Source organism: Monopterus albus, unplaced genomic scaffold (assembly GCF_001952655.1).
Source record: "Monopterus albus unplaced genomic scaffold, M_albus_1.0 scaffold3.1, whole genome shotgun sequence".
Taxonomy (NCBI): domain Eukaryota; kingdom Metazoa; phylum Chordata; class Actinopteri; order Synbranchiformes; family Synbranchidae; genus Monopterus; species Monopterus albus.
Genome location: NW_018127883.1, coordinates 4218602 through 4238934, shown reverse-complemented (window position 1 = coordinate 4238934; position 20333 = coordinate 4218602). Strand labels below are relative to the sequence as shown.

The following is a 20333-nucleotide window of genomic DNA, read 5'->3' as shown; positions in this document are numbered from 1 at the left end:
GTCTGTGAACAGTTTTTCATCTCCTCTCAACAAGGCAGGCAATGTCTTTTACACAAACTGCCTTTTTAGATACACTCTCATAAGAAATAGCAGTTTTAACTTAGTAACAACCCCTTTTGTTTACATCAAATGTCCTTTTGAGATATTCTGTGATGCTGTTTGTCTGTAGTGCTTCTGTGACTGCCCTATTTCTCTTGTACAATAGTGTTTCCTGTCCTTCCTGTCTGTATCACAGTGAAAGGAAGCTGATGATGTGAAAACTGGTAACCAGTGTTTTTCTTCGTTCAGCATGTGGCCTTGACTCATCAGAGTAAATGCATTGTGAATGCGTACCATAGGCACAAATATCCTGACGTGCCATCCAGTCACTTGGTGATGTCATTATATACAAATGCTTTGTATAGTAGCAGTGACTGGAAATGTTATTGTTTGCTCATAATTTGATGTGTTTTATGGTAGATTGTTGGTTCCATCACCTTCTTTTGAATTTGAGGTTGCTTCCCAAATTGGGGAACAACTAATACTCAAATGGTGTTGAGTATTGCTGTTGTACTGTAATAACATTTAGCCTTTACTTGTATAAATCCTTGCAAACCTAATCTCTATCTATCTATCTATCTATCTATCTATCTATCTATCTATCTATCTATCTATCTATATAACTGACTGGTTGTGTTTTACTTGGTGCCACAGACATGACAGACATTAATCATGGGTTCAGCTTTCCCTGTCAGCACAATGAAGAAGCAGAGAAACCTCACATGCTTCTGTATGGTGTTGTGAAATACAGGGCTATGTCTCTCACATGCTCTCTCCCATCATAGCTGATCCAGAAAGTTCATCTCCTTCCCTTTTTTTGCAGGGAGCTTCATTATATATGATAATCCCCACTATACTTTTAATGGGATTTTCCACAAAGGTTTCATAGTATGAGTGACAGCTTGAAATGGACTTTGAGGAAAATTGCACTTCTAATGTGTTATAGTTCATTACGGTAAATGTAAGGGGGAGGGGGAAAAGGAGAAAGAGATGTACTGAGAAAGGACATGACGCAGAAAAGTTGCTGAGCTGAATGTGAGATGTACACAAATGTACAAGATGTTCCTTGGCATGTTGTTCTACCAGAATGTCCTCAAAATATTCTCTCTTATCATAAACTTGCAAATGTGCAAATCTCTTTTAATTTAAGATGTTATTGCACTATTAAACCTGTTTAGCCCATGACCCATGCTCTCTGAACTGTTTCTCTATAGAGATAATGATTAACCATAAAATATGTCTTGACACCTGATACGAGACACAATCCACATTTAAATGATCTCTGCTGCTGTGTGTTATTTCAGATCCACAGTTACACCACCACAGCCACTGTAGCTGTGCAGGAATTCAACACAACCTACAGTGTGGAGGTGGCTGCTTGCACACAGGCAGGGAGTGGCATGGTCAGCCCACGAGTCTGGCTGTTTGTGCCAGAAGACAGTAAGCTGCTCTTCTGTTTTATCTCCTCATGTCATCATCTCAGGGCTGTTAACATCATAAACAGACCAAGTTCTGCTAATATATTGTACTATACTAGAATAACATTACAACCCTATGAATAGCGATAGAACATATTAAGGTGTTAGACATCATCTACTAGCAGTCAGCTAATTGATTTTACTTTATGTTGAGATCTTTTGAAATGGCATGAAACTGTGTACAGACATCCATGGTCACCAGGGGATGAAGCCTACTCACTTGTTGACCCCCAGCTTTTTCCTCTGGCACCACTATGAGGATGATGTTTTTGGTTTTAGTGAAATGGCTCAACTACTATTGGATGAACTGGCATCAGATTTGGTACACATATTGATTGTCCCTTTGTGAATCACATTCACTTTGAGATCCCTGACTTTTCATTGTAATAGCAAATTTTAGCATGCTAACACACTTAGCATTATACCTGCTAAACCAGAGAAATATACACTATATATAGAAATAAACAGAGTGTATATATCTGTGTGGCTAAAACTGTCATTACAGGCACATTAGTATGCTGATGTTAGCATTAAGCTAAATGCACTGCTGTACCCAACAATCGTTTTGCAGAGCTGATAGCAAAACAGCCATAACTTGCCAAGTTCACTGGCAAAACATATGTTGGACATGTATGTAAAATGAAAAAAGCTAAAATTTCAACACACTGATTGTCAGTGATCAACAAGAAAAAAACATTTGCATGTCACAATTTATTGTCCTGCTTTACTTAACAGGTTACTTAGAAACAGCCATGACAGAAAATACACACTTTTAGATAATATGGAGAAGTTGCTATAATCATGGTGATTGTGAAATCGTTGATTAACATGAAATGACTAAAGAAGTATCCTATTTTCTGTTGTAATGGGATTCAGATAACAATCTTGAATGGTGTATTTTGGAAATCAGTTCTTTGAATGCTGTTTTTTTTTTTATTTTGATCATGCTTAATGTTTCTTCTGCCTGTTTCAGAAGCAGCGGTGTCCCCATCGTCCAGCCCTGACACTGGGGTTCCGCACTCTTTCTATGTTGTGCTGGGTGTGGTGATTAGCTTCTGTCTTCTGCTGCTTATCATCGCGGGGATTATCTGGGTACACAACAAGAATTCTGACTCTTCTTTTAGGTATGCTGACAATCTTTCACCTTCTGTGCGAACATGGTGTTGATTTAATTACCAGTGGTGCTCCAGGTTTCATTGTCTTATTTGAAGTTGAACTTTGAAGTTGCTGTTGTTTGCTGAATTGGTGATCTATTGGTCTACATGGTTTGCTTTTTATTCAATCTTTGATTGTTGTTCATTTTGGTTCAGCACCTGGGGATGTTGAGTAATCTTGCTATTGTAGTAGGACTTGGAAAAACAGAACACTATAGACTCTGTTAATATAATGTCTTTACTTCCTCTTAATCACTATTGTCACCAGTAATAGCCATAGAGCTGAAGAGGTGAACAACCAGCTGTTTTTATTCTGGAATTCATTATCATAAATTCTGTGACTCAGTCTTGCTACTCAGGATATGGATAGGAATGTGTCACAGGCTCAGATGGCAAAACTGTGTCTGAACCCAAAGTCAGGAAAGAAACAACTCAGAGGGTTTCCTCACTACAACCGCTTTTTCAGTTTTGTATTATTACAGAGTTGTAATGACTTTAACGCACTGTTCAGCATTCTTTTTTTCCACCATCTCCCCGGGCAGGAAAGTGTTTGGATGTGAAGAAAAACAGCCTGTCATACAGTACAAATCCCAGAGATCCTACAATCGATCACCTATAAGAATGACACGTATGTTCTTGAATGTAACTGGGGGGAAAAAACAATATGGTTGTAGGCATTTGTGCACATTTTTTAAATAAATCATAACTCTAGTGTGTCCTGTCTGCAGTTGGCGGCCTTGGCATTAGTGAAGAGCTCCAGGCCAAACTTCAGGATGTGATGATCACCAGGAATTTACTCTCGATAGGGAAAGTTCTCGGAGAGGGTAAGGGAGCACTGTCATTTTTGTAAATGTGTAAGCACAGAAAATATTCATATTTACATGGTTCTCTTTTTTGATATTTACACAGAAACACATATTGCACTGTACGTAGTATAAGTATTTAAGTTTCAGTTCTATTTTTCACCAGGGGAATTTGGCTCAGTGGTAGAAGGACGTTTAAAACAACCAGATGGAACAACAGAAAAGGTTGCTGTGAAAACAATGAAATGTGAGTCCTGCATTACTTGCTTTTGAATTATAAAACAAGTAGAACTGGCAAATATTTAACTTCATTGTCTTTCTTCCAATAGTGGACAGCTTCTCTCAAAAGGAGATTGAAGAGTTTCTGAATGAGGCGGCCTGTATGAAAGATTTCAACCATCCTAATGTCATCAAACTCCTCGGTAGGAGTAATGTATTTTCTTCTTTAAGTGTTGTAAAATCTCGCTACTTTGTTTCCTGGTCTATTTTCTTTTGCACGTCCTGACATTATTTTTGTGTAATACCTTATCCTCTTTAGGTGTGTGCTTGGAAGTAGGTTCAGGGAATTTTCCTAAGCCCATGGTCATCCTGCCATTCATGAAATATGGAGATCTACATAGCTTCCTGCTGCGCTCACGGCTGGGAGAGAGTCCAATGGTAGGATTTTAGTCAAACAATGGCATATATAAATTGTTATTTGACTAAACATTATTAACTTATAATTGTTTTTCCACAGTTTTTGCCCACTCAGACAGTCCTGAAGTTTATGGTTGACATTGCTTTAGGGATGGAGTATCTCAGCGGCCGTAACTTTCTGCATCGTGATCTGGCAGCTCGTAACTGCATGTAGGTTGCAAACATAAAAAAAAGTTATAGCCAAGATATAGTTGAAAGGTTCAGTTTACTATTTCAGGATGCCATTTTGAAAGGTCCATTTCTTGTTTGTCTTACAGGCTGCGTGATGACATGACAGTTTGTGTGGCGGACTTTGGGTTATCTAAGAAGATCTACAGTGGAGATTATTACAGGCAGGGCAGGATTGCTAAAATGCCTGTAAAATGGATTGCAGTAGAGAGTCTGGCAGACAGAGTTTTTACTGTAAAGAGTGATGTGGTAAGCACCTTCAGCTGCTCCTGTCTTTTCTGTACTGTCACTCTTTGGTCATTTTATGCAAGCCTGTGAACCTGACAGACAAACAGCATATTGTCTCTATAACAGATGAATGTTCAAACCCTTTTGTCTGACATTTACACAGACCAATCGGCTGAATTTAGATTTAAATAATCATCCCTCCTTTTTAGGATAAGATAAAGATTTTGTTTTGACAGTCCTTTGTATCATTTATCAGTGTGCAAAAATTGTTAGGTGCCAAATACATACAAAACATTGAAAACGCACGGAGTAAAGTTTGCCTAGTGACTAGAATGAACTGGCAAGTGACTGAGGAGTGAAACCGGGTAATATAGTGAGAACCTAATCAAGTGCAGCTGGTGATAAGGGAGTGAGGAACAGGTGAACGTGATTAGTGTAAATGGGCCAGAGACAGTAGGAAAGGTGAGGGAGGCCAGAGCGGCCGAGCAAACCTGACAAAAATAGTACTTTAAAAATAGTACATTGTAGATTAAAATCCAATTTCCTGAAGGTTTTGATAAAGTAGAGGTTTAAAAAAAATCACACTCAACCAAAGAAAAAGAGGGAGATGCTAGAGTGTATATACCAGAGTCTAAATCCAAAGTGCAAAAAGGGTTCACAAACCCAAAATATTTTCAGTATTTCCTTTTGTTTAGTTAGACTTATCACATATGCACACAGGGGAAAAGAATGCACAGACATTTTTGGCTACATCTTTTTCTGTGTGCAATAGTCTTTCAGGTTTATGGTTGGGTCCAACTATCTGTCAGCTTATTAAAAACAGGTGTACCGAGCGGCTAGCTGTACTCAGAGGAATGCTCACGTTTGCCTCATTAAGAAGCTCACGAGGATCCTTATCAACATCAGTCCCATACATTTAACAACACAAATAACACACAATATATTAGATTATACAACCAATCATTAATGTAGGCTATATGGGAAATTCCAAAGAACTGTTTACAAACACTAACTTTGTGATACACTACAATGGAAATATCAGAGCAAATGAGATAAGTGATTATGGTATAAGAAAGAACAGAATGGTTTGTTAACAGGTGAGATATTTGGCAAAAAAAGTAAGATTTCATGCAGCTGAATGCAGAAAGGAAATGTCTGTCATCCATACTGTAACATAAACACGACAGTTGGAAATATACTCTGAAAAGAAAACATGCACAGCCTACACAGTTTTGTAGTGGATGGCAAATACAAATATAAGTTATTCTTTTGAAATAATTATTAGCACATGTTCAAGTCAGCACATTTTAAGGGTAGGGGTTACTCTAGGATAGTAATAGTATTTCTAGACAGCAGAGAAAACAAGTTTGCTGTATGCACTGCTAGTTTTTCTCACGATGAAATATCTGAAGTTAATTTTCTGTGTCACACAGTGGGCATTTGGTGTCACCATGTGGGAGATTGCTACACGAGGCAACACTCCATACCCTGGTATCCCTAACCATGATATTTATGACTACCTTGTCGGAGGGCAGAGACTGAAGCAACCTCCAGATTGTTTGGATGAGCTGTGAGTTTTGATTTGTGTTTGATTGTTAAGTAAAGTTGTTGTGCACATGGAATACTAATATGTACCACATAGACTTTTCAGTTCCCATTATTTTTACTTTCACCTAGCCCAGCAACTTGAAACTGCATGGTTTTGTTCACCATTTCCAAGTAGAGACGGAATATATAAATTGCAAATGTGTTTGGAAATTAACACCTTTGGTTGTGTTAGCTGTAAAACAAGGCTCTTACAAAAAAAGCATCAAGAGATATTAAAATGCATGATTTCCTTTACCTGTGTCTAGATATGAGATCATGTACAGCTGCTGGAGGGATGATCCGCTGGACCGACCCACTTTTACCCAGTTACGAGAAATGCTAGAAAAGATAACAGAAAGGCTGCCAGAGTCTTTCAGCAAGGACAGTATCATTTACATTAACACCAGCTTTCCTGAAGAGGACCCCGATGGGGAAACACTTTGTGCAGAACATGCCGTTTTCAGTTCCTCCCCCTCTTGCAGCCATCAGGTAGCAGAACATTCAGTAGTTACTGCTGACATTCATGGGAGCCTGGAGGATGAGGGAGATGAGGACAACAATCGTTATGTGGTGGTAATCTCCTCTGATCCTTCCCTGAGATCTCCTGCAGTGGACACTCCTCTTCTGTCAAGTGATGCTTTAAGTCAAGCAAACTGAGACATGGATACTGACGTGACAGCGACGGATCACAGTTCAAGAGACACTTCTTTCCTGCCATAGTGACTGGTACCCAACAGATTAAAACTGTAATTAATCTGTCATCTTGATCCCTCAGTACTAAACTATTTGCCTTGTTGCACTAGAGGCACCTTGACATTTTCCTGATGTGGACATTCTGTAACTTGCGCTTTCCGTGGCCAGCTTACATGTCAATTTTCAGAATGTTGTGAGTCAACATCAGACCAATTAATGAACATATTTCAATAAGCTTAAGAGACAACGAACTGTGAAATTGTTTACTGTACTGCATTCCATGTTACAATGTTAATATAAAAATGTACAGAACATTTCTAAAGTGATCTTGTATACTGTAAAAAATAAATGGTTTGTTAATTAATTTGAAATTTGATAATGAAACTTACAGTGGTAGACAAATGATTTAAGTTGATGCTATACATAAAGCACTCAACATTAATAGTGTCCAACTTAAGTATTGATGCACAAACTCTGAAAAATGAATAGTAACAGGAGTCAAAGTGTATGTTGTGGAGTCAAAAGCAAGATGAATAACTAGAGAAAGCAGTTCCTGAAGAAACCATAGGTGACAACTGAATCAGCAGACAAAACAATCTCAAGTTCACAGTTTACAGCTTTTAGTTGTATTAGTATTAGATTAGTAGTTGAGCATGAGAACATATTGTTTCACTCAGCTATGTAACACATCAGCTTTGTTTTCAAAGTGCTGACCACTGAACAGTGTTTTTTAGAAGTGTAATTGTCAAGTTAACATTTCACAGGTTTTAGTCGCGTCAAGACAGAAACAAAGCAAACTTGCTACCGCAGAGCTTGGTAAGACCATGTTAAATTTAAAGGGCAACCAAGTTGAAGAAAGGAAAACTGTTCTTCTTAAGAAGAAGAAGAACAGGTATATGCATAATGTTTTAGGAGTCAACATACTATATACACAGTGGCTAAACTTGGAAAAATACAAAATTGAAACTGTTGTGCAGGTGAATAATGGTTCACTTCTCACCAACAATCTGTGAATGAGAACTTGACAATGTGTTGGCAGCCATTTAAGAAATGTCATACAGCTGTGTGAGTCAGACTGTGTTGGAAGTTGTTAGACAACTCCACTTATCACAGAATTCCACTGATAATAAAACTCACCAGAAACTCAACTTATTGATCTGGAGAAGGGTGAACTCCGAACTTAATAAGCCACAGTGCAGAACTCTGAGCAGGTGCACAGTGCAATTAAGCATTATGACTAACTCTTGACTCAGAGCTTTTTTTGGTAGTCTGTGTGATGATTGGAGTTAAATCAGGAGATCTGCCAGGCATGGCAGAATAAACTTAATAAGGAACTGTGCTGGGTCAGAAGGTGACAGGTAAATTCACATTGAGGTTCTTCCTTCTCCTGCTGTGTTTACGGCGCCTCCTGCTGGAAGTGTGCGAAGCTACAAGGAACATGGATACTGCAGTCAGGATGAGGACGTGGAGCTGTCCGACTAGAGGAGTTTTCTACCCGTGGGCACTCATTTTGATAGTTTTACCTAGTACCATAAATACTGTTGTTGCTGCTCCAGAAACAGGGCTTTGGAGAATCACAGTTGCAAATGTGAGTACCTAAAATACAAATAATTAGTTGACTTACTGGACAACCGCAGCACTGGTCAGCTAATGTGGCTACATTAGCCTTGTTATGCTAGCTGTTGACAATCCAGTCGTGTAACATGTACTTCATTCGTGATGTCTTGATAACCAGCCTTGACTGAAACTCCAGCAGATTTTTAATTAGGGTGTTTGCGTAAAGAGCGGAGATTGCAGTTAACATTAACTAATTAGCACTAATATGCACTTCAGGTTAGCAGTCGGCTAATTAGCTGGCTTCAGCAGCTATTCAAGGAGTCTCCCAGAGCTCATGAGAGAAAAGCCTAATTAGTTAGAGCTGGGTTTTGATTTAGTCTGGTTTATTTAATGTGTGTATTTAATGTTAGGTCTTCAACGTTATCACCATACTGCTACACAACACTATATTACTTATGAAAACCTACAATCGAGAACTTATCCCTCCTCTTGTTTATCAGTATTAAGGCACATTTCCCAGACTTGGGTCAAGGAGAACTAGAAAGCCTTGATCAATAATTTAGGTATTGAGATGTTTCAGTTTCTGACTGTATATCTAGTTGCAGTATTAGGTGTGCCACCAGTCTGTGAGAACTCAGACAGACAGACATATAAGCTCACACCTATGCACAATAATAAAGTTTCCACTTCACCTGACCCTCAGGTATTTTGACCTCTTCACAAACACAGCCCCTCCTTATTAAATTTTAACTGAGGACAGTTCTTACCACTGAGCCCCCATCCCACCTAAATGATTAATTAGTCCACCAAACTAATTATATATTGATCAATAAGAGAAATAATCCCTGCTTGCACTCTAGATCATAAACTGTATCTACTGTTCTGCAGACATCAGGACCACTGATCTTAAGGAAATCCATGTATAAAGGCACAGACATTGAACTGAAAGGTAGGACATAGAAAATGTGCTCACAACCAGTCACAAATATTTGTATCCCTTGTGTTTATCACCATTTATTTCTCCATCTTTTAGTTGTGTCTTTTAACTGTCCTGAGGAGCTGACCTTCCATATTCACTGGTATCTAAAATACTACCCCTGTCACAATGAATTCAACAATATTGAAGTAAGTATAAGATCTTAATGCCATAATAATTATCAGTCTGTCAGTCTAGACTTGATTATATGAGTTCTGAACTGTGGCTGGCATTGTGTGTAGGAAATGTATGACAAAACACCTCTGAGTCGTGGGGAGAGCCTGGATCCAAATCCCCTCGGACAAGGAGAGTACATCGAGCACATACATGGTCCCATAACATGTAACAGTAGACTGCGCTCCTTTCCAATGCTCAAAGTAAGTTTGTTACATTACTCTCTTCAGCATAGTCACACATTTAGCAGGGTGGTATTTATTATCAAATTATTATTATTATTATTATTATTATATGTTATGTGTATTACAACATCCAGTAACTTTCTGTGTTTTTCAGAAAGCCAAAGCAGATCCACATAAAGTCAAACCACCTGTGGACGGTGAAGTTCCAGTAAGAAAACATGAACTGTTCTCTGAATGTAGATTAAGATTAGCAAAGATTTGAGCAGATGAGAAACATAAATATTTTGTAACACTGCAGGATGGAAATGACAGATGGATTACTGAGGAGTATGACAGCACCAGCACTGTGAAGAACAGCAGTGTGAAAATAAAAGATAATGTCATAGCCACCACATGGACAGATGGGCCTTACCTGCTGGTTGTTAAGATCATGTCCACTAAACAGGATGCCAGCTGGAATTTAACAGGTGAGACTTTTGTGGCTGGCACAAAGGAACATTATCACCCTGTATTATTTTATACACATGGAAATGAAGTTGATTGAAAAGATTGCCAAATCAGTGCATTCATGTGCAGATTTCCTTATTTGGAAGCTGGCTCATAAATGCAGAGCTGTTTTGTAGCTGACAGTGAAGTGTCAAATATCACAGCTTGTTCCACCACAAACCAGTTCTCTGTGCTGGGAAACACTGTCATGTTTCATCTCTCTAATATCTGGATTTTGTTTTTCCAGTTAATGTTGTAATGAAAGGCAGTCATGGCTACATTTCTATCACCGAATGGCCTCTCATGATTGTAAGTCACATTTTGTGATTGTCAAAAACATTCATTGCAAATATATGTACATTATTTTTATGTGCCCATGAGTCTTTGCTGGAACACAGAGTTGTAGTCTATAGACGGATCCCACTGTGTGTTTTTTAGTTCTACATGGTGATGTGCATAGTGTACATCCTGTATGCCCTGCTGTGGTTCATCTGGGCAGCATGCTATTGGAAGGATCTGCTGAGGATCCAGTTCTGGATAGCAGGGGTCATACTCCTGGGGATGGTGGAGAAGGCTGTCTTCTGTGCTGAATATGAAAATACCAATGCCGTCGGCTCTGCTTGTGAGTGTCTACAGGACATCACAATATGTTTTTTACCATTTCCAAGTGACACTAGAAAGATGTTTGGTTTTAAATGTTTTTTTTTTCTTTTGTCCTTGCTTTTGTCTTTAGCTCCAGGTTTGTTGATCTTTGCCGAATTGGTCTCTGCCCTTAAAAGGACTTTGGCTCGATTGCTTGTCATCATTGTCAGCCTCGGCTATGGCATTGTAAAGTATGTCAGAATACATATATCTATGCTATAGACACAGTTGCTCATTTGTTTATATTGAAAAATCCTAAATGATCATACAAACAGGATCAGGCAATCAGCTTTTTTCTTTGTGTTTAGACCTCGACTGGGGACAGTGATGCACAGAGTGGTGGGGCTCGGCATCCTCTACTTTTCCTTTGCTAGCATTGAAGGTGTCCTGAGGATTACTGGGGTAAGCTGTGTTGTCAGATTTTTTTTTTTTTTTCAACACTGCAAGAAGTCTTCGCAAATGTCAGCAATAATACATGCCCATCAGAAGTTACAAGTTACAGTATGAATTTAAATAGGTTATTTAATCTGGCCATTAATATAACACAATAACTAACAATTTGAATAAGAGGAAACAAATGTTAGAAGTTGTAACCAGCTAGTGTTCGGTGCCAAATGACAAACTACTACTCAATAATCAAAACCAAGTTTGATAACTTTCAGGGTATAGTTTTATCACTGCTTGACTGAAAATTAACCAAGAATTTTCAGTGTAAACTCCATGGTTTGTTGTTAGATTGTGTTTTAGATTGTGTGTGTATCACAGTTGGTGCTTTTTCTTGATTTGGACAAAAATGAAGGGTCAAGACAATGGCCCCACTCTCATTATAGCAATTGCTCTGGCTGTGCTTGAGTCTGGCTGCCTTTGGTTCATATCCTTCCAGTATATTCTTCAGCAACATCAATAATCAGTAGTTATTATATTCTTGTGTAACAACAAAGTGGACATACATGTCAAATAATTGATGCCAAGTGATTTTAGAACATTTGCATTCATGAATTGTACTATATTTTACTTCCAGTGCTGCTTTTTTAATCTCCTGTATTATCTGTGTTTATTATTATTATTATTATTATTATTCCCCCCCCCCATAATCTCCTCCTTGTGTTCTTTGGTCCTGCTCTGTCATCCCCTCTAGACGAAAGACTTAGACATGGCCCTGCTGGCCAAAATTCCTCTGGCTCTGCTTGACTCCTCTCTATGCTGGTGGATATCCTTTTGTGTTCCTGTAATCTTTCCCTGTGTGGTTTCTCTCTGCTCCTCATCTTCTTCACATAACCCCAAATTAGACTAGGAGAGTTTGACCTGCAGCCGATTGATTCCCAGATAATTAGCAGTGAATGAGGGAGATGTACTGCATATCAGAAGAAGCAGTCTGGGATACAGCCACTACAAAAATTTATAACAAGTCTTTTTTTTTTCTTCTTCTGGTTGATGATTTAAATGCTCTGAAAATCCTCCTCCATCCTCACTGCTGCTGTTTTTGCACGATGAGTGACATTTTCTTATGGTACTGTTAATGGAGAGTCTGGGTGTGAACTGGCTGAATCTATGACTTGCATGCCCACTCACGGTTCTCTTTTATTTTTATTTTTGGTTGCTTTCTTCTTTTGGTATAACTGCCATTGTCCCACTTTTTCTCCATCTTGGTTTGTCCTGAGTTATCTGTGATGGAGGGTCCCCATTACCTGTTTTATCTTTACAAGCCACTGTTAATACTGGTTTGGATGTTATGTTTGCCACATGTTTACCTTGACTGCCACTAACATCTTTGTCAGTCTGGCACAAACCATCAAGATTCTGAAGCTGAGGAGAAACCCTGTCAAGTTGTCTCTCTACAGGCACTTTACAAACACGCTAATATTTGCCGTCATTGGTAAGTTGTACTAGTTATAATAGAAAATACTACACTAATGATTTTCGGTTATTTGTGTGTAAGAATAGATGAATCTATTGACACACAGTTAGAGCAACCTTCGGAAAAGAGAAGAAGAATCATGGGTCAAACTTTGCCCTTCTCTTCCTCAGCTTCCATTGTTTTCATGGGCTGGACAGCAAAGAAATTTCAGCTAGCAGCTTGCCGGTCTGTGAGTATGGTTTGGCATATTCATGAGTAGAAGTGTAAAAAAAAAAAAAGAAAAAGATTTACATAGTTTTGATAATTGGACCTGTTTTTGGTGTGAAGGACTGGATTGAGCTGTGGGTAGATGATGCTTTCTGGAGGTTCTTGTTCTCTGTCATTCTGCTTGTCATAATGTTTTTATGGAGGCCATCTGCAAACAACCAAAGGCAAGTAGTACATTATGCTTAGTACGACTATGATTATGACAACAGGAAGTGGTGGTATATTAATTTCATTATTCACAGGTATGCTTTCACACCTCTCATCGATGACTCTGATGATGAGGAGATTGAGGAGTTCGTCGCCTCTGGAAATTTTGGTACAGTAACGTAATGGAAGCATTACCTCTCCTCAGGGACACTGCAAACATTTGGAGTATATAATGGTCATGTTATTCTTGTATATTTTTTTTTCTGTTGGTCTTTATTGTGTTATTCACAGTTGATGGCATAAAGTTGAGAGCAGCTAAAAATGAGACAAATGGCACAGTGAAGCCTGGAGAAACAAGCCCAGTAAGTAGCATAACTGTTATGTGAAAGTTCTGTATTAATTTAAACTGGTGTGGTTTATTAAACATTAAACAAATGATAAGGGCAGCTGTTTACCATCAGGAACCGTGCCTGGTGAAGTGTCCCATATTTCAGCAGATGGCAGCATTTCATTTTTCATCCTTTTTTTTTTTTGAATAGGATGAAGACTTGAAGTGGGTGGAGGAAAACATTCCTAGCTCTCTTACTGATGTGTAAGCACCATGTCAATTTATATTTATTAATTCAACAAAGTTTTCATATAAGGCCTGTGTGATTCTGAGTCCTTGGTTCTGTTTGTTACTGCAGAGCTCTACCAGTCCTGCTCGACTCAGATGAGGTATGAATTACTCTATGATGTACAAAACATGATTAAGCCACACTGCTTTTTTTAAACCATGTTAGTCTAGGTCCATAGTGATGAGAGAGTTTTTCCAAAAACAATAAGAAAGAAAGGCTTATGTGAAGCTAAGTGGAGTGTACCTTAGCAAACACTACACTGCGCCCTCTATAGTTGAAGGAATAATGGACAGAAACTTTTTTTTTTTGAGGGATTTCTTTCTGAAAGTGAAAATTAAATATTGACTGGTCTTGGAAATAACTTCTGGTTTATAATTGCTTATCATTTCCCAGGAAATCATGACGACCAAGTATGAGATGTCAAAGCTGGAGTGAGGCAAAATATTTCCAGCCTTCATTTGACATGGAGGGAGAATTATAGCAGCTGCCCAGGACTATGTAGCAGGGCAGGAATTCTGTTTGGTTTGTGGAGTGCCATTTTGTTTTTCAGGAGATCTTCCTTTTGCCACTCCACAGAGCAGTGCAGGCCACAGTTTATTTAGGGGTCTTCTGTTCATTTCCTCAACTTTGAGAACAAGGACTCTTCCAGCGGTAAACCATCTTTCATTGACCAGCTGCTTCACTGTTTCCCAGATATGATCAATTTACCTTCCAAAGAGAATGTGTTGTATTTAATTTTGTTATGTCAATGTAAATTTATGAGAGAATTAAGAACAGTGGGTCTCTTGCATGAACATGCTTACAAATTAAGTGTCTTTTCAGGGTGACTAGATATTGGTGGTTGGTTGTAATAAAATGAGATGCTTGTTTAGGATGGGGAGAAAATTAAAACCCTTTTTTCCTCAGTAATTAACAACATGAACAAATTATCTAAAGTATTTTTGCAGCCATAGGAGAGAGAGAGAGAGAGAGAGAGAGAGAGTTTATAAAAGCTATGGAATTTATTAAATGGTATGTATTTACATACAAAGTGCTAGTATCTTTTCTTTTGCCAGCATTAAATACTGAGACAAGGACTTTTTGAAAATTTTAATACTGTTACTTTGAATAGAACATTTGTTGCTATGGACTTTGGAGATCAAAGCTGTGCCTGTATTACTTCTGATATATACACACATATAAAGTATCTCAGATTGAAGCCACCTGGCATGTTCAGCATCAGAAAGTGATGAAGTGTGAGAGGGATGAAGCACAAACATGAAACTGAACTGAAATGTTGCTGTATTCAGTAGTGCACAATTGGGAGTTCGTAGTCATGCTTTGAATCTACTGTGTATGTGTGGATGCACAGGTTTTGTGTCCTCTGAAAAAAGACGCACTATACTGTGTATTAGTATGGAGTTTAATAATTTATTTGCTTCAAGCATATTTATAATTTGTCAAAGCGTATGTTCACTTGTGTTTATGGTAAGTGTGTTTACAGTGTGTGCTTCCTTTTGTTTTGTTCTTTTTTATAATTTGGACCCTGAACAATCTCACACTACTACTAGGCAAATGGCAAACTGCAGCTCGTTTATTTGTTTGCCATGTTTGCTTCCTTTGCTGATAAAATTGTTTTCACAGACACCTTAAAACATTCATGTTCTTTCCAATAACTCTAAAATGTGTGTGTGTGTGTGTGTGGTGGGGGGGGGGATGATTATTTTTGAAAATGGCTGGTCTGGTGTTTTTGTCAGTGTAGTTTTAGAGTTGCAACACTGTTGTTGTCTTAACGTGTGCTGTCTTGAATTAATGCAGCAGCAGGCCTTGTACTATTCTCTGTCTAGGCCGTTCTATTTTGTGACATGCCAGATAAGTTACAGCATGTGGTTAGCACAAGCCCAAGCTGATCACTGTTTTTTGTTTTTATTGGTTGGAAAAATGGCATAATTGTGCTGGTATGTAACACTGCAGACACCTGCAGTGGACCTTGATTATTTGTACAGATGGACTTTGGCTGATTCCTGTTATTTCTTACTTCCGCAGGTTGAGAGGTGTCTGGATAATGTGACTTGACTGTTTTTTTAATGAGTGTCTTGAAGAACTGGGATTGAATTTTTCATACCAGCAGTTTTTCTTCTCTCTTCCTACTCAGGAAGTGTGTACGCTCAGATTAAATATGAGTTGAATGCTGAGGAATGTTTGTTTCCTTTGTATTAATTTGCCAATAAAAATACATATTTAACTGTGGTTGTGAGTTTGCTACGTAAATTAAAATCTGTTTGGTTTTAACACCGCTTTGCATATTCCATTTCAAGCAGTAATAGGAGACAGTTTACCAACAAAACCATCACAATAACATTGTGGAAACAAACAGGAAAACATGGTGTTATTTTGAAGAGACAGGTCCTTCTTAGCATCCTGATATATGAACTTAGAAGCTTTTAACAACTTGTTGTTGACCCATGATGTCTGTCTCCTGTCTAAGCTGATATTCAGCCTTTGTAAAGCAGTCCCCAGGTCTCAATGGAGCTATTTCTTCCTGGTTAAATACAAGTTAAATAAAATAAATAGAATCATATTTGGATCAAACAAAAGTAGTATTATGGCCTGCAATGGTAGTCAGTAGACGACTTCAAAGTCAGAGTCAAAAGCACATGCATGCACCTTCATTCTGCTTTCCATTACTCTAAAATATTTCTGGACTTCTTCCAAACTTTTATCCACAGATGACCTTTCCCATCTCCTGCACAATAGAAGTATAGAAAAGTTCCTCTAGTGTATTTCATTCTGTGCTAACCAACCAGTAACACACAGGCCTTATATGTTTTGATGAAGATTCATAGATTTAAATTGATTTAGCTGTTTCACTTGACAATGGTTTCTGCTTGCATAGTCAAAAGCAAAAGATGTTTAGGAAGATACTGCATGTACCGCAGTTCAAAATTTGATTTCCCCTGGAATTTCAAGAATTTCTGATTTCCTCCTTTTTTGTGAAAACGTTGCTGTGTTTCTTGCGAATGGAATGTGACCAGAACATTTATAGTCACCCTACATGGGGTAGACAAAATAACAAACACATACTACAGCCCTGCAGCTAAATACCAGCCTTTCTCACTAGTTTTCACTATATATTTTTATCACTACTCTCCAGCAAATGGCTTAAGTTTTGTATCTCCCTACTCTAATTGTCTCTGGCAGTATCCTTCTGCCTCAGAATGGATGAAACATGTGAAGATCAAACAGCTTGAGCAGAATCCTGGAAAGAAAGGCTGCAATGTGATCACTCCTGGTGTGGTTACTGAAGGAAATTAGGCCTGCCATTTAGGCACGTTGTCATTTTCAGAGCACGGTCAGGCCATGTGTTTTGATTCTCACCATCCACTCCCTCCTGGAAGCACGCAGCTCTTCTGGCTCCTTTTATTGCAATGTAAAACCCTGGATGGAGAGTGAAGAAAGTTAGGAGAACACATGTGGTGAATATTAGTCTCTTCTTTCTGTACCAAACAAACACATTGAGATATGTGTTTAAAATGTGAATTACTGTTCATTGTATTTATGTCACTGTGGGAAATGTTGTTTTGACTTGTACTGTCTGTGAACTGCTGACCCAGAGCTCCTAAAACATTCTTCTTTTCTAAACAGAAGGTTTTATTGCTATCCAGTGTTCACTTATCAGCTATAGTACGTGTTGGTTTGCATTTCGCTCATTAAAATGAACTCATAAGAGATGTAGAAGGAGAAGCACTGCCACAAGGGCATTTAATAGCACACTGTTCAACATCAGTCGAGGTAGTTCTAACAAATACTGAAATGTTGGAATGACTTTATTACAGCTACACAGAGACAATTAAAATTCCAGACAAATTGTGTAGTGTATTGGCAAGCTTGCCAAATAACCTTTGATTTAGAGTATTATGAGGTTATTTCTGGGTAACATGCAGAATATGAGTAACAGAAGAAATATGCATCTACTCTTTAAAACAACTCTCTTAGTATCATGAATGCTGCCTTAAACAAGGCAAGCTGGTACAAAACAAACAAATATACAATATATAATGGAAGATAAGCTTGTGGTGCACCATATGTTACAATGTTAAAACAATATTTCCAATAAATTAGAGCCACATGAGCACTAATGTCGTACAGGGATCTGTCATCAGCAAAACAATGGCAGAGCATCAGCCTCAGGGCCTGACCATGCACTACTCAAAATTCTATAGTGGACATAAAAATACAAACATGGAGTAACGGCAAACATTGCAACACTTACCCATCCCTCCCAAACCATTCACTATGCTTTTGTTTAGCTAGTTTTTATACATCCAGACTAACTCAGCCAAACACCATCAGTAATAGGCCATAATGACACTAGTTAAAGAAGCATCTATGATGGGTTTTATTATATTTGTTATATTGTTATACTAAAAATATAACTGTTAAATATTAATTTGACACTCTCATTCTTTTGGTAATTTGGCCACTGAACAAAGATTGGCCTATGACTGGCTACTCAGACAAATTAATTTTTGATTGGGGATCAAGAAACAGATAAATAAACTCAGTGCCATTATGCACTCTTGTTTTTCTTCACCTTTCTGTCTTTAGTCTTCCTCATTTGCAAGCACACTCTCAAAAGTTGTAAGGTGAAATGAGAACATAGACCCTGGCTACATGCTTGGCCTGAAAGATCCGCTCACTGTACTCAGACATGTCCACGTCAACGCTGGTCTCCTGTGGTCCACGGAGCTGCTGGACCAGTATCAGTTCACCAGTCTGTCTGTCTGAGCGCTGCATGACAAAGATACCCTGGGAGTTTCCGCCCACTATGCCGAAGCGCAGGCTGTCTGGCCCCGCGCGCCCAGGGGCAGCGACAGTCGCCATACGGAAAAGTGTGGCAGGAGTCTGAAGGTTGGAAGGCAGAGACAAGTAATGGAAGGATACAGTCTTAGGAGCCAGGTGACAGGAGCGGCTGTCCATGGGGCAGGGGTTTCTCTCACACTGTCTGCAGGATGGAAATGTAGGACACATTAAAATGGGGGCATTACAGGATAAAGTGGTATGTTTTCCAGTCTCTCTGTGTGTTGCTAAGTAATGTGGCCATATGGTGAAGTAGTTATATAATTATATTTAATCTAAACCCAGTAACTGTTTCTTTGTGACTAAAGAGAAGTGACACACATACAGTACATATGAGGTCATGTGCCCTGAAGACGTGGATCATTGGCAAACTGAACAACAATAAAAACTGTGGAGGACATTTGCATCTGCATATAAACTTCCATTTGCCCCCTCCCCCCACTAATATTAGCTTTGTTTCAATTCAATGCCTTAATGACATATATACACATTTACATTTTCATAGTGTACTATTTTGTAGTTAGTGTACAAGACATCAGTGTACTTTTCCATTTTGTACAACAGGAAATGAAACTGGACATACACTGCAAGATGTCAATTACACTGTAGAAAGTAAGTACAAATCATACTTTACGCAAAAGAAGTATTTTTCTGAAGATGCAGTTTTTGCATTATGTTATGAGATATTTCTTGAACTATCACACTATCATCTTGTTTTAATTTCTTGCAGCTGTGAGTAGCTTTTACCCCCAAATGCTGCATTCTGGGACATACCAACAATGAGGCAGATTTAGTATGGACACTGACATGTGAGAGTATAGTTAATTCAGTCACCCCGTCACTTTTAATTGTGAATGTCTACAAACTCAAAACCTGCTTAGCATTAGTATGAAACTGGGACACTGGGACAAGTGTTCTACCAAACATTGGTTAGGCTTCTTTGCTAGCAGTGGAGCAGTATTTCACCACATTGATGGTTCAGTGGAAGCACACAGAGCTTTGTTTCATGCTCTTTAATGAGGCAGCTTGTTCATGACTGGCAAACAAGGAGATAGGAGTTGTAATGTCTCCAGAAATTTGGCCAGGACACAGATGTTCTACATGGTTTTAAAGTGGGGAAAAAATTGACGTCATCTAGTGAGGTTCTGCTGAGCATGCATATTCTTTGTCAGGAACGGTTTGCATCACTGTGGTCCAGCTATAACCACAACTTAGTTTTAAATTGTCATCATTTCTATGACCTATGATAACACTGCTCTCACAAGAGTATGGTCTGGGAACATGGGGACATCACTACAATAATAGGGCAAGGAAGTTTGCAAGGTTTAAGCAACAGTCAACATTTTAAATCAGATTATCTAAACCACTTTACTTGAAAGTAAAATTAAAAGTGACAGAAATGCTAAATTTCTAAATGTGAACACCCATCTACACCAAGTACCCAGTAGGAGACTGGGCAAGTAGGTCAAAGCTGTACCTGGAGGTTGCTGGTAATATTTACAAGAATTTTAATACCGGTTCCAGTAGCAGCTTTTAATTTCTCTTCCAAAGAAAACTGGTTAAGTTGGTTGTTAGCAATGTTGTCACATTTCCATGGTCTGTTTGTTATTGCTACCAATAGCAACAAAGGCCCAAACTACCAAAATAAGGCCCAGCTTGTATGAAACATTTAAGCGGCTTTACCATGTTGTGCACCTCTTCAGTGACGGAACTTTCTTACCCACACTCATTATTGTTTG

At 38.5% G+C, this 20333-nt stretch overlaps 3 protein-coding genes and 1 long non-coding RNA gene across 5 annotated transcripts in view; 3 read left to right on the top strand and 1 right to left on the bottom strand.

The window, feature by feature from the left end:
• The window catches only part of mertka (c-mer proto-oncogene tyrosine kinase a), a 15298-nt gene extending 8115 nt beyond the window's left edge, over positions 1-7183 (top strand). Inside the window, exons 9-19 of the mRNA XM_020602957.1 lie at positions 1344-1479; positions 2491-2641; positions 3214-3299; positions 3400-3495; positions 3641-3721; positions 3804-3896; positions 4013-4131; positions 4211-4320; positions 4428-4587; positions 6000-6136; positions 6420-7183. Coding sequence (XP_020458613.1) covers positions 1344-1479; positions 2491-2641; positions 3214-3299; positions 3400-3495; positions 3641-3721; positions 3804-3896; positions 4013-4131; positions 4211-4320; positions 4428-4587; positions 6000-6136; positions 6420-6810 — 1560 coding nt within the window. The 3' untranslated portion in view covers positions 6811-7183. The remainder of the gene's footprint in view (positions 1-1343; positions 1480-2490; positions 2642-3213; positions 3300-3399; positions 3496-3640; positions 3722-3803; positions 3897-4012; positions 4132-4210; positions 4321-4427; positions 4588-5999; positions 6137-6419) is intronic.
• Positions 7184-8095: 912 nt separating this feature from the next.
• Positions 8096-15979, top strand: tmem87b (transmembrane protein 87B). Of its 2 annotated transcripts, none has more exons than XM_020604077.1 (19): positions 8096-8434; positions 9292-9352; positions 9437-9528; positions 9622-9756; positions 9893-9946; positions 10037-10205; positions 10472-10533; positions 10663-10846; positions 10958-11057; positions 11175-11268; positions 11666-11737; positions 12634-12742; positions 12895-12953; positions 13052-13155; positions 13234-13307; positions 13430-13500; positions 13678-13730; positions 13825-13855; positions 14149-15979. In XM_020604077.1, exons 1-19 carry the CDS (start codon positions 8285-8287, stop codon positions 14188-14190), a joined length of 1716 nt encoding a protein of 571 aa, XP_020459733.1. In that variant the 5' UTR covers positions 8096-8284; the 3' UTR covers positions 14191-15979. The 2 variants fall into 2 exon arrangements, with proteins under 2 accessions (XP_020459733.1, XP_020459726.1); XM_020604070.1 differs by lacking the exon at positions 11666-11737 and adding an exon at positions 12005-12076 and having other exon boundaries at positions 8101-8434.
• A 1432-nt stretch (positions 15980-17411) lies between these two features.
• Positions 17412-20333, bottom strand: part of fbln7 (fibulin 7) — a 13199-nt gene continuing 10277 nt past the window's right edge. The window contains exon 11 of the mRNA XM_020601685.1: positions 17412-18739. Coding sequence (XP_020457341.1) covers positions 18367-18739 — 373 coding nt within the window. The 3' untranslated portion in view covers positions 17412-18366. The remainder of the gene's footprint in view (positions 18740-20333) is intronic.
• The window catches only part of LOC109961099 (uncharacterized), a 4584-nt gene continuing 2972 nt past the window's right edge, over positions 18722-20333 (top strand). The window contains exons 1-2 of the long non-coding RNA XR_002275097.1: positions 18722-18793; positions 19159-19206. This is a non-coding gene — a long non-coding RNA (uncharacterized LOC109961099). The remainder of the gene's footprint in view (positions 18794-19158; positions 19207-20333) is intronic.

Coding starts and splice junctions, on each gene's coding strand:
- tmem87b (XM_020604077.1), top strand. CDS start 8,285: ATGGATACTGCAGTCAGGATGAGGACGTGGAGCTGTCCGACTAGAGGA. Junction 9,757..9,892: donor GCTCCTTTCCAATGCTCAAA/GTAAGTTTGTTA, acceptor TGTGTTTTTCAG/AAAGCCAAAGCAGATCCACA. Junction 13,731..13,824: donor CCTAGCTCTCTTACTGATGT/GTAAGCACCATG, acceptor TTGTTACTGCAG/AGCTCTACCAGTCCTGCTCG.